Source organism: Microcaecilia unicolor, chromosome 11, assembly GCF_901765095.1.
Source record: "Microcaecilia unicolor chromosome 11, aMicUni1.1, whole genome shotgun sequence".
Lineage (NCBI taxonomy): Eukaryota > Metazoa > Chordata > Amphibia > Gymnophiona > Siphonopidae > Microcaecilia > Microcaecilia unicolor.
Genome location: NC_044041.1, coordinates 4590773 through 4603827, shown reverse-complemented (window position 1 = coordinate 4603827; position 13055 = coordinate 4590773). Strand labels below are relative to the sequence as shown.

Genomic DNA, 13055 nt, shown 5'->3' with positions numbered 1-13055 from the left:
ATGGGAGGGTGGATGGCTTAGGGAGGATAAAGGAATGGGGATTGTATATTAAATATAGTTCACATATTAATATTCTTGTAAAATCCAGTGGTATAGTTTAAGGTTGTGAATTGAACAACTAGATGACAGAATCAGGTAATCCCTGAGAGTGACTGGTGGAATGTACTTTGGAAACTGTGAGCTGGATAGTTTTGTTGATGTGTTAAAACAATAAACAGATTTAAACATATTATCAGGATATTTGTGGACCGGGTTGGAGGAAGAATGAGGACAGGCAAAAAAAATTATCCAGACAGTGATGATATTCAGCGACTATCTGAATACATTATACATTTAATTTAGGCCTGTTGAGTAGCAGGTTTTAAACTAACCAGATAGTGTCAGGATGGCCACTGCACTGCCTGTATATTTCATGCTGCTACCTGTGTGGATTCTGGCAGTGACCAGCAAACTTACGCTGGCGACTGGTGGCTGAAAACTTACCCCTCTCTGTGGGGCCCTTTTACAAAGCAGCGGTAAGATCAACGCGGGCTTACTGCTTGCTAAAAAGGAAGTACCGTCAGGCTACTGCAGCAGCCCGGCTGGAGTTCCCACCCTCAGCGTGTTGTCATATCCAGCGCTTCAAAAATATTTTTATTTCGTAGCGCCATTGTGTACCTGCTGGTAACTGGGCAGTGCCGTGCGCTGCCTGGTTACCGCTGGGTTAGCGCGGGAGCCCTTACCGCCACCTCAATGGGTGGCAGTAAGGGCTACCCCTCCCCCAAATGGCCACCCTGCGAGTGCTTCACTTGCCGCACGGCCATTTCCTGAAGAAAAGAAAGACCGACCTTTTACCTGCTGTGGTAAAAGGCGGCCTTGCTGCACGTCAAAAACACACGCCAACGCAGGCCCCCTTTTGCCGCAGCTTGGTATAAGGGGCCCTGTGTGAGGCCTCAAACTGCAAAAGTGTCCCAAACACTGGAGGGGGGGGGGATAGTGGAGGAGTGGCCTAGTGGTTAGGGTGGTGGACTCTGGTCCTGGGGGAACTGGGGATCTGAGTTCAATTCCCACCTCAGGCACAGGCAGCTCCTTGTGACTCTGGGCAAGTCACTTAACCCTCCATTGCCCCATGTAAGCTGCATTGAGCCTGCCATGAGTGGGAAAGCGCGGGGTACAAATGTAACAAAAAAAAAAAAAAAAAAGTTCCAGTTGGTTCAGGGCACCCCAACCAGCCAGCCTGGTATAAGGGAAAAATAAGGAATATGATTAGAAGCATCGCGGTCAGTTTGGTGTGAACCAGAAGAATAAAGGTGGGAAAATAATTTGAGTTTGAGGAAGAGCACGTGATGCCTGTTCAAAGGAGAAAAAGAACTAAATGGGAAGGAACGATGGGAAACAATCAGAAATCTTACAGCAGAGCAATGTGCAATCTTAACAACACTATTGAAAACCCACCTTTTTGAGAAAATTTATGGAAAGAACCAAAACACATAAAATCCACACTCACTGCTCAGCAATGCATCAATACAGCCACTTCTGAATGCTCATCCCCATAATCTCACCACACTCATACCTTTACTCACAGAAAAATGTATACCAAATGTTTTCCTGTTAGTATATATTACCCCTTTTAGTTTCCTGTTGTTTCCTTCCAATGTTTTACTCTTTTCCATTGTAATATTTCTTAACGATACTATGACTTACTACTACTATTTAGCATTTCTATAGCGCTACAAGGCATACGCAGCGCTTGTCTCGCATAACTCCTCACAATGTAATCCATAACCAAGTTGTAACAAATTGTATTTCCATCATTCAAAATGTATTGTAAGCCACACTGAGCCCGCAAAAAAGGTGGGAAAATGTGGGATACAAATGCAATAAAAAAATAAAAAAAATTCTCAGATTCTTTTCAATGAATGGACTTACAAAAAGAAAACAGCCACGTTAACCTGATCTCAGGCTTTCTGAGAAACAAAAAAAGAAGTTCTTACCTGCTGAAACCTGGGACAGCAACCCCCACACCCAGCAGACAGTGAAAGCATTTCCAGCCACGGTCCACATGTTTTAAGATGTACCCGGGGAAGCTTTTCACAGATGCCTTGAACCAGAGAAGCTCACAGCTGCACCTTCCTAGACAGGGTGAGTGCATGCACCAGGGTCTGAAGGGGGCAAAGCTGCTGAGCCCACAGCCAGTGCCATGAGGCCAAAGGCCCAGAGCTGACTCTACACCTGCTGCCAGGCTGGCCTAGGCTACTAACTGTACTTCTCAATGCCTTCCTCTCTGAGCCTTCCGGGATTCTTACTCAGTATCTAGCAGTAGCCACGCCCTCCCGTGCCCAGGTGAGACAGGCAACCCTTAAACACACACAGCCATCATTTCCTGGATAAAAGGTTTCCTTCTTAGCATCCCGCAATACCCTCACTTAAAGAAAGATTTTCTTCACTGCCCAGCCACAGTATTTTCTGTTCCCCTTAAACTATCTCACAGTATTTTCACGTGCTAGAAAAATAAACAAAAAGAGGAACTATTGGCTAGGGGTAACTGGTATGCTGAACGTTGCTGTTTCAAGTCTGCTGTCAGCTGGGGATATTTAAAAAAAAAAAAAAACTTGGCTAAAAGCAAAATTAGCCAAACATATTCAGAGAAATACTGAAGGTTTCACAAATCTTTCTGGCTGCAGCCTGCAATATGGTTTGCATCTCCTTGGAATCTTCTTTAGCTTGTAAATAAGTGAGCTGTTCAGTTAATCTGTCTCTACAGACTGTGGTTAGGTATCACCTTTTCCAGGGCTGACATTCATATGTTTTGATAAAACCTCTTAGAAAGGAATCAGGTGCTAGATCTGCTTGTGGAGACTAATTTGTCTGAAACCTGCTGTTCTATCTGATCAGTTCTTCAGAGTTTAACTGTAGTTTACCAAGAGACTATTATCTTCAATACAGTGGCGTTCCTAGGGTGGCTGACACCCGGGGCGGATCGCCGATGCGCCCCTCTCCCAGGTGCAGCGCGACCCCCCCACCCCCGGCGAAAGGACCCCCCCACCCCCGGCGAAAGCACACACCCCCCTCGGGTGCATTTTTACCTGCTGGGGGGTTGCCGTGCGCCTGTCTGGTTCGCTCATTCCATGCTCCCTCTGCCCCGGAACAGGAAGTAACCTGTTCCGGGGCAGAGGGAGCACGGAACGAGCGGAGCAGACAGGCACGTGGCACCCCCCCCCAGCGGCATGCACCCGGGGCGGACCGCCCCCACCGCCCCCCCTTGATACGCCACTGCTTCAATAAACCCTTAACTGAACAATCCTGCTCATTGATATCCCTTAGTACATCTTTTCACACTTGTTAATCATATCAACATGACTTTCATTCAATGCAACATATGTTGTGCCTTAGTCCTACGGCAAACCAGGGATGGACTGAACATTTGGGCAACCAGACAGTACCCGAGGGCCCAGAGCCTCTGCCCGGATGCCCACCACACAGTACATCACTCCCGGTCCTACCTTTAAGGGCGCACTGCTGGTGATCTATTGGCCTCTGCGGGGGGTGGGGGGGACATATGTTCTTTCTTGCCCGTTGTACTACCGCTATTCCCTCTGCCCGGCACTGCCTTACTTTAAAAATGGCAACTGAGTCTCCCTGTGGAAGTCTCGCGATACTGTCAAGACCTGCAAGACTACCATGGGAAGTCTCGGCCGCCATTTTGAAAACAGTGCAGCGGTATGGGGGGTGTCAGGCAGCGGCTGGTCAGGGGGCCCAGATCACCCTCAGTGTCTGGGGACCCAGACCACTCTCAGTCCACCACTGCAGCAAACCATCTGGAACCTTAGAACTTGCCCCATCTGTTTCCAAATATCACCTATGAAAGATGAAATTGACAAACTGAAGAAGGAATTGGCTGCAATTAAGGAAACATCAAGGATTACCCAATTCTCAGCCAATTTACTACCAGCAGTGCCACAAAGTAACAGAGGAATAATGGGTCACAGTAGGCTAAGGTAGATTACAACTTGTAAAACAGAGGCATTCACCCTCACAACCTTTGACCCTATATAACTCTTTTGCTGCATTGGACCATTATGATGCTCAGGAAAGAAGTACTGAGGTGGAGCCAGAGGCAAGGAATGTAACTCCAAAGACATCCCCAAAACAATGACAGATTGTCTCAAAGCAAAAAATTCTTATTGCTAGGAGCAGTGGCAATCCTAGGTTGGCTGCCACCTGGGGCGGATCGCCTCCATCCCCCCAGGGTGCAGCACGACACCCCCCCCCCCCCCCCGGTGCATCAACCTCCCCCCCCCCCCCCCGGGTGCCTTCTTGGCTGTTGGGAGCAGCCGCGCGCCTGTCTGCTCCGCTGACTCCCTGCTCTCTCTGCCCCAGAACAGGAAGTAACCTGTTCCGGGGCAGAGAGAGCAGGGAACCAGCGGAGCCGACAGGCATGCGGCACCCCCCCAGCAGCTTGCACCCAGGGAGGACCACCCCCCCTTGGTACACCACTGGCTAGGAGACTCCATTATAAGAGGCATTAACTTAGGAATACAGTTCATGGATCCCAATCTAGTGAAATACTTTCCAGAATCCTCTGCTACTAGAAGTACCAAACAAATACTGAATGTGATCCAAGATGAGAGAGTAAGGACTCTAATACTGTGTCACAAAGTCAGGGAAGGTGAGTCCTTGGGCTGCAGCCAGACCTCAGCTTAATTAAATAAGTCCCTTGGGCTGACAAGGCTAGACAGGACAGAACTAGACAAGACTAGGTAAGGCCAGGCTAGGCTAGGCAAGATACAGCTGGGCAAGAAAAGACAGATGAGACAGGAACTGAATCTAGACGAGGCAAGGAAAAGCAAGGCAACGGGGCTAGAACTGGAACCCAGACAGCACATGGCAAGACAAGGAACTAGGCTAAAACTGTGTCCAGACAGGCAAGACAAAGGCAAGGTGGCAAGAACTGGATCCAGACGGGACTGGACAAGACAATGAGCAAGACAGATAAGACTGGGACTAGACACTAAAAGCAAAGCAAGGAAGGAAGGCAAGGTGTATGGAAGACAGGGCTAGTCAGGGCAGGGACAAGAGTCCAAAGCAAGGCAAAGTCTAGTGGCAGAACAGGGCTGGAGCTTGGCAGGAACTTGGAGACACGGCAGGGCTGGACCTTGTCAGGAACTCAGAGCAAGGCTTGAAACACAAAGCAAGGCTGGAACAGAAGACACCACACAGAAGCAGGAGACCTCGAGCGCAGGGCTCAAGCGGACCCGTTGCAAAGGCACTGGAGAAGGGCTCGGACCTTCCATAAATATACCCAAGCCCGACATCACTCCTGACACACCCCCACAAAGATTCCTGCCATTGGAGCCTCAAGAATCATGCTACAGGCACGTAAGAGTGCCTAGGAGAACCGATGCACTCACAGGCGCAAATGCTGCACAGAAGTGGGCCACGCCCGGAAGAGGGCCAGAGAAAAGCGCAGGACCAACCCCAATGCCCCTATGGCGTTGGGAGGTAAGTCAGAGCACGAGTCACGGTAGGAGCAGTGACAGTACTTCCTCCTTGAAGACCCCCTCCTTTCGGTCCTTGTCAGGGTGTCACAAGAAACGAAGGAACCTCCACAGGGGCACAGGAGCAAGATTAGCAGATTTCCAAGAAGAATCCTTAAAACTGCAGGCCCCATTGAAAGCAGAAGGTCCTAGACCACATCCCAATGGTCCAGTTCTTCTGGCACTGTACAGGAAACACAAAGTTGAAGACATCTATTCACAGGGACCCTAGCCATATAATCAGCCATGGCTGAACATGAGCAAGCTTACTCTGAAGAAGTGAAGAGGCATCTTTCCCAACAGGAGATCAGCAGCATTTTGTTCTTCCAATGAGCAGAACACTTCTCTACTTGCTGGAATTGCTAGGTCCTGGGCAGAACTGAACAATAGCTGAAGTAAAACTGAAGACAAGATACTGAAGCAGGACTAGACTATAGATAAGATCAAGGTCAAGGCAGGAACACAAACACCAAATGACTGTCACAATCTCAGGAAAGGTGAGCCCTTGAGCCACAGCTGGATCCTGACTGCGATAGACAAGCCCCCTGGTCTAGCACAAGGCAAGGACTGGGCAAGGCAGGAACTCGGAGCAAGGCTTGAAACACAAGGCAAGGATGGAACGACACCACACAGAAGCAGGAGATCTCGAGTGCAAGGCCCAAGTGGACCCATTACAAAGGCACCGGAAAAGGGCCTGGACCTTCCTTAAATATGTCCAAGCCTAACGTCACTCCTGACGTGCCCCCACAGAGATTACCGCCACTGGGTCCTCAAGAGTTGAGCTACTGGCGTGCTCGCACACCTAGGAGAGCCAATGCCTCCACAGGAGCAGAAGCACAGAAGCGGGCTGCCATCTGAAAGAGGGCCAGAGAGAAGTGCAGGATCACCCTGGCGCCCCCACGGTGTTGGGAGGTAAGTTGGGGCATGAGTCACGACGGGAGCTGTGACATACTGATATTGTAATCTACCTGGGAACAAATGACCTGGCCAAAAATAGTAAGTTTGGAGCACAGAGAGCATTCCAGAAGCTTGGGGAGGGCCTCGTGTCTTTGGTTCGGACTGCAGCATTTTTATGAAGTTATTTCTACATATGGGAAGAGAGAAGAAAGACTACATAAAACAGAAGAGTTCAATAAGTGGCATGAAGCTTGGGTAAAGAAGGTTTTAAATACACAGGTGGATGGGGCAGTAGCCAGTAGCGTAGCCAAGGGTGGGCCCAGGCTCACCCACTTTGGGCTTGGGCCCACCCAGTAGCAGCACACCTATGATGTGGTTGGCAGGGATTCCCAAACCCCACCAGCTGAAAACTCCCAACTGTCCCTCCTGCATACCTTGTAAATAGCAGATCTTTGCCTGCAGTGAGCAGCGACTGATACATACTGCTCGCACCAGCCCCACAGCGTGTATTAGTTACTGCTCGCTGTCGATGAAAATCTGCTATTTAAAAGGTATGCAGGGGAGGGGAGGATGTTTGAGAGACCATATGGCATGCAGGCAAGAGAGGGAGAGACCAAATCACTTGTGGGACAAGGCAGAGTTATTCTGCCCACCCATCTTAAGCCCAGGCCCACCCAAAATTGGGTGTCTGGCTACGCCCCTGGGCAGTACATGGAAAAATAACAGGCTGTACTGTAATGATGGGCTATATCTTTTTGTCAAGAACAGAAAGTAGCGTGATCAACATGACACTTCCCAAAAAAAACAAGTAGACGAATAATTAAAATTAGTTCAATAAAGGATGAGACTCGACACAGTGATTTTCCTGTTGGGCACTTATTCTATTTGATTTTCCTCACAGTTTCGTTCGTTCTTTTACCCACATGCCTGGTGCACTTACCAATCATTAATCCTTTTAAAGGCTTGATTTGGTTTGTTCTTGCTCCAGTTCTGACAACATACTCCTGAGGCAGGCGTTGTTTGCCGAAACACGGTGCCGTGTCGAGTCTCATTCTTCATTAAAGAACTACTTCTAATTATTTCTCTCCTTGTTTTTTTGGAAGTGTCGTGTTGATGACACTACTTTCTTTTCTCAACTTTTTCCCTCGTAGCGGATCCAGTTTCTCCACTTTGGTGTTCGTTTTTTGTTCTATATCCCCAGGAAAAACATGATGGCAATGGAGAAGGTAATGTTAATATAGAAAACCATCAAGCAACGAACACAAATGGTCATAGTCTAAATAAAGAGGTTCAAGATTTGCAAGCCCTGATGGTTGAGGAAGACTTGGATATTGTTGCTATTACAGAGACATGCCAGGAATGGGATGCTACCATAGTGGGCTATAATCCTTTTAGGAAGGTGTGATATCGCGAGCGAGGGTTGAGGGTGGGCCTGCACAATAACACAGACAGACAAAGGTGCAAAAATTGGAACAAGTGCTTTATTAACAGAAAACAGAGGCTAGGAACACAAGGTGAAAAGTCTCCTTGGTTTAGCGAACACAGTCTTAACCAGGGCCTGTGGCTGACAGGGCTCAAACACAGTCTGAGGCTGTTGGCTGCCACGCCCCAAACAAAGCTTCTAAGTTCATCTCTTTCTCTGAGGTCTAGGTCTGGTTCTAGCCAGACCCCAGAGCAAGGCTTATAAGTCTCAAAATTTGGCTTAGCTCAGCCAAGTTACAATTGCTAGACATAGGCTATAGAGGCATATGCTGGGGCTTTGGTTCTTCCTTCCCTGGCCTCCTTAAACCCAGTCTGGCTCTACCTTTTATACTTCCTGGTTCCTGTACCTTCTGCTTCATCAATCCCTCCCGTCTCACTTCCTCCCTTGCGGGACTAATGGTTTTAAGGTGTCTCAGGCTATCTGAGGGCCTATCCTTAAGGGTGAGAAGCAGTGTTCTGTATATCCCCCTCACTGAAGGATAGGGAGGGCAGAAGAGGTGGAGTGTAACTGTATGTGAATAATAATATCAGAGCGGTTGAAATGCAGAGAATCCGGGGAAAGGAAAAAGCTATATGGATCATCCTGGAAACAGAAGCTAGAACTTGTATCCATATTGGTGTTATCTGCAGATCTCCGGCACAAATTGAGAAGCCGGAGAAAGCTCTGATTGAAGATATCCATAAGCTTGGAATGAAAGGGGTGGTTGGAGATTTAAACTTGCCTGATGTGAATTGGAATGTCCCATCAGCAGAATCGGAAAGAAGCAGAGAGATTGTGGTCTGTCAAAGCGCTTTGCTCAGACAAATGTTCAGGTTCAGCAATGGGCATTCAGCTCTGTCTTTCTGCTTTGGCCTAACTGTGCATGTAAGCTTAGTGCATGCACAGTTGGGCCAAATGTTTCTTCACTCAATGTAATTACAGAACTCAGTTATAAATGTGTAAGCAGAAATCATTCACAAAAAGGAGGAAAAACGCAAGAGAAAGCTCCTCCCATATATATAGAAATGGGATAAGAGCTACTATTTCATCATCATAGGCGCTACAAAAAACCTCCTAATTATTTTTAAATATTTTTCTTTTACTAAGCAAAAAATCGCTCTGCCCAATAGGCTAAAAAGTTTTACTTAGCTTAGGCAGGCTCAAAGCTTTCTTCTCTCAGACCGTGATTTAACTGTGGTCAACGGGTCCCGTTTCACATTACGCTGCTTCAGGACCACAGCTTTTCAACTAAACACTTCAACGGTCATCTTTCAATCCGTTCATAATGCCGACGGCCTGTCATGCTACCGTCGGCATTATGAACGGATTGAAAGATGACCGTTGAAGTGTTTAGTTGAAAAGCTGTGGTCCTGAAGCAGCGTAATGTGAAACGGGACCCGTTGACCACAGTTAAATCACGGTCTGAGAGAAGAAAGCTTTGAGCCTGCCTAAGCTAAGTCAAACTTTTTAGCCTATTGGGCAGAGCGATTTTTTGCTTAGTAAAAGAAAAATATTTAAAAACATTTAAAAATAATTAGGAGGTTTTTTTGTATCGCCTATGATGATGAAATAGTAGCTCTTATCGCTATAGAAATGCTAAGTAGTAGTAGTAGTAGTACATATATGGGAGGAGCGTTCTCTTGAGGCGTTTTTCCTCCTTTTTGTGATTGATTTCTGCTTACACATTTATAACTGAGTTCTGTAATTATATATGAGAAGTTATTGGATTGAACCAGTTCCCTATTGATATCTTTAGTTTATTTCTTCACTCAATGTAACATAGCAGATGATGGCAGAAAAAGACCTGCACGGTCCACCCAGTCTGCCCAACAAGATAAACTCACATGTGCCATTTTTTGTGTATACCTTACCTTGATTTGTACCTGTCTTTTTCAGGGCACAGACCGTATAAGTCTGCCCAGCACTATCCCCACCTCCCAACCACCAGCCCTGCCTCTCACCGCCGGCTAAGCTTCTGGGGATCCCTTCCTTCTGCACAGGATTCCTTTATGTTTATCCCACGCATGTTTGAATTCTGTTACCGTTTTCCTCTCCACCACCTCCCGCGGGAGGGCATTCCAAGCATCCACCACTCTCTCCGTGAAAAAATACTTCCTGACATTTTTCTTGAGTCTGCCCCCCTTCTATCTCATTTCATGTCCTCTCGTTCTACCGCCTTCCCCTCTCTGGTAAAGGTTCATTTGCAGATTAATACCTTTCAAATATTTGAACATCTGTATCATATCACCCCTGTTTCTCCTTTCCTCCGGGGTATACATGTTCAGGTCAACAAGTCTCTCCTCATACGTCTTGTAACGCAAATCCCATACCATTCTTGTAGCTTTTCTTTGCACCCCTTCCATTTTTTTAACATCCTTCACAAGATACGGCCTCCAAAACTGATGTGTAATGTGTAATTAAACTCTGAAATTTGTTGCCAGATAATGTGGTAAAGGCTGTTAGCTTAGTGGGGTTTAAAAAGGTTTGGCCTGCTTCCTAAAGGAAAAGCCCATAGACCATTATTTAAAAAGGACTTGGGGAAAATCCACTGCTTATTTCTGGGATAAGCAGCATAAAATGTTTTGTACTTTTTTTGGGATCTTTCCGTCCTCCTTTTTCTGGAGCCATATGGTAACCCTATGCCAGGTATTTGTGACCTGGATTGGCCACGGTTGGAAACAGGATGCTGGGCTTGATGGACCTTTGGTCTGTCCCAGTATGGCAAATGTACTTATGTACTTGGGATTCTGAATGGAATCTTGCTACTCTTTGGGGTTCTAAATGGAATGTTGCTACACTTTGAAATTCTGCATGGAATCTTGTTATTCTTTAGAATTCTAGAATCTTGCTGCTCTTTGGGGTTCTACATGGGATGTTGCTACTCTTTGGGTTTCTGCCAGGTATTTGTGACCTGGATTGGCCACTGTTGGAAACAGGATGCTGGGCTTGATGGACCTTTGGTCTGTCCCAGTATGGCAATACTTATGTACTTGGGATTCTGAATGGAATCTTGCTACTCTTTGGGGTTCTAAATGGAATGTTGCTACACTTTGAAATTCTGCATGGAATCTTGTTATTCTTTAGAATTCTAGAATCTTGCTGCTCTTTGGGGTTCTACATGGAATGTTGCTACTCTTTGGGTTTCTGCCAGGTATTTGTGACCTGGATTGGCCACTGCTGGAAACAGGATGCTGGGCTTGATGGACCTTTGGTCTGTCCCAGTATGGCAATACTTATGTACTTGGGATTCTGAATGGAATCTTGCTACTCTTTGGGGTTCTAAATGGAATGTTGCTACACTTTGAAATTCTGCATGGAATCTTGTTATTCTTTAGAATTCTAGAATCTTGCTGCTCTTTGGGGTTCTACATGGGATATTGCTACTCTTTGGGTTTCTGCCAGGTATTTGTGACCTGGATTGGCCACTGTTGGAAACAGGATGCTGGGCTTGATGGACCTTTGGTCTGTCCCAGTATGGCAATACTTATGTACTTGGGATTCTGAATGGAATCTTGCTACTCTTTGGGGTTCTAAATGGAATGTTGCTACACTTTGAAATTCTGCATGGAATCTTGTTATTCTTTAGAATTCTAGAATCTTGCTATTCTTTGCAGTTCTACATGGGATCTTGCTACTCTTTGGGATCTTACCAGGTATTTGTGACCTGGATTGGCCACTGTTGGAAACAGGATGCTGGGCTTGATGTACCTTTGGTCTGTCCCAGTATGGCAAATGTACTTATGTACTTGGGATTCTGAATGGAATCTTGCTACTCTTTGGGGTTCTACATGGAATGTTGCTACACTTTGAAATTCTGTATGGAATCTTGTTATTCTTTAGAATTCTAGAATCTTGCTACTCTTTAAGGTCCTACATGGGATGTTGCTACTCTTTGGGTTTCTGCCAGGTATTTGTGACCTGGATTGGCCACTGTTGGAAACAGGATGCTGGGCTTGATGGACCTTTGGTCTATCCCAGTGTGGCAATACTTGTGTAGATGACGGCAGATAAAGACCTGCATGGTCCATCCAGTCTGCCTCAATGTTTTAATGTACTGCTTGAACTTTAGATGGATCTGAACAAATTCTGCTTTAAAACTCATACTACAGTTTTGCTAGAACGCACTTTCACTGAAAAAAAAGTATTTATTTTGATGTTTTAATTTTAAGCATACCATTACTCAACAAGAGATTTGTTATTGTTCACGAGGCTAAGCCAAATCAGCCCACCTCTACTGTCAATTTTGAACCACGTGAACACTCACTGGATTAAATGTGAAAGACTTTTAAAAATCACTCCAGACCACGTCTACTTCCCTTCTAATTTAGCTCTGGGGACTCTAAAAACTGCTCAGCTGCAATGCACAGAACGGATTCTATTTCATTTTATGGACCCGTCTCAGGCAGAGAGGAGTCGGCCGCCGCATATGCGCACAACCAATCAATTCCTGCGTCCGTCCGCGCGCTCGTCCATCAGCAAAGTCCAAACCCGGCAGCAGCGGAGAGCCCGCCCCGCCCCCGAACGAGACAGCAGCGGCGCGCGCACCAATAGGACCCGAAAGTAGAGGCCGAAGTGCCGCCCACGATCGGGACAGCAGCAGCGCGCGCACCAATAGGACCCGAAAGTGGAGGCCGAAGTCCCGCCCACGAACGAGACAGCAGCAGCAGGAGCGCGCGCAACAATAGGACCCGAAAGTGGAGGCCAAAGTGCCGCCCACGAACGAGACAGCAGCAGCACGCGCACCAATAGGACCCGAAAGTGGAGGCCGAAGTCCCGCCCACGAACGAGACAGCGACAGCAGGAGCGCGCGCACCAATAGGACCCGAAAGTGGAAGCCGAAGTGCCGCCCACGAACGAGACAGCAGCAGCACGCGCACCAATAGGACCCGAAAGTGGAGGCCGAAGTCCCGCCCACGAACGAGACAGCGACAGCAGGAGCGCGCGCACCAATAGGACCCGAAAGTGGAGGCCGAAGTGCCGCCCACGAACGAGACAGCGACAGCAGCAGCAGGAGCGCGCGCACCAATAGGACCCGAAAGTGGAGGCCAAAGTGCCGCCCACGAACGAGACAGCAGCAGCACGCGCACCAATAGGACCCGAAAGTGGAGGCCGAAGTCCCGCCCACGAACGAGACAGCGACAGCAGGAGCGCGCGCACCAATAGGACCCGAAAGTGGAAGC

The 13055-nt window shown here is 47.4% G+C and overlaps 1 protein-coding gene across 2 annotated transcripts in view; it reads right to left on the bottom strand.

The window, feature by feature from the left end:
- LOC115479490 (V-set and immunoglobulin domain-containing protein 10-like) overlaps positions 1-2338 on the bottom strand; it is a 52246-nt gene extending 49908 nt beyond the window's left edge. For both annotated transcript variants that reach the window (XM_030217420.1, XM_030217421.1), the window contains exon 1: positions 1974-2338. In XM_030217420.1, the coding sequence (XP_030073280.1) occupies positions 1974-2043 (70 nt within the window). In that variant the 5' untranslated portion in view covers positions 2044-2338. The remainder of the gene's footprint in view (positions 1-1973) is intronic.
- Between the last annotated feature and the right edge of the window lie 10717 nt (positions 2339-13055).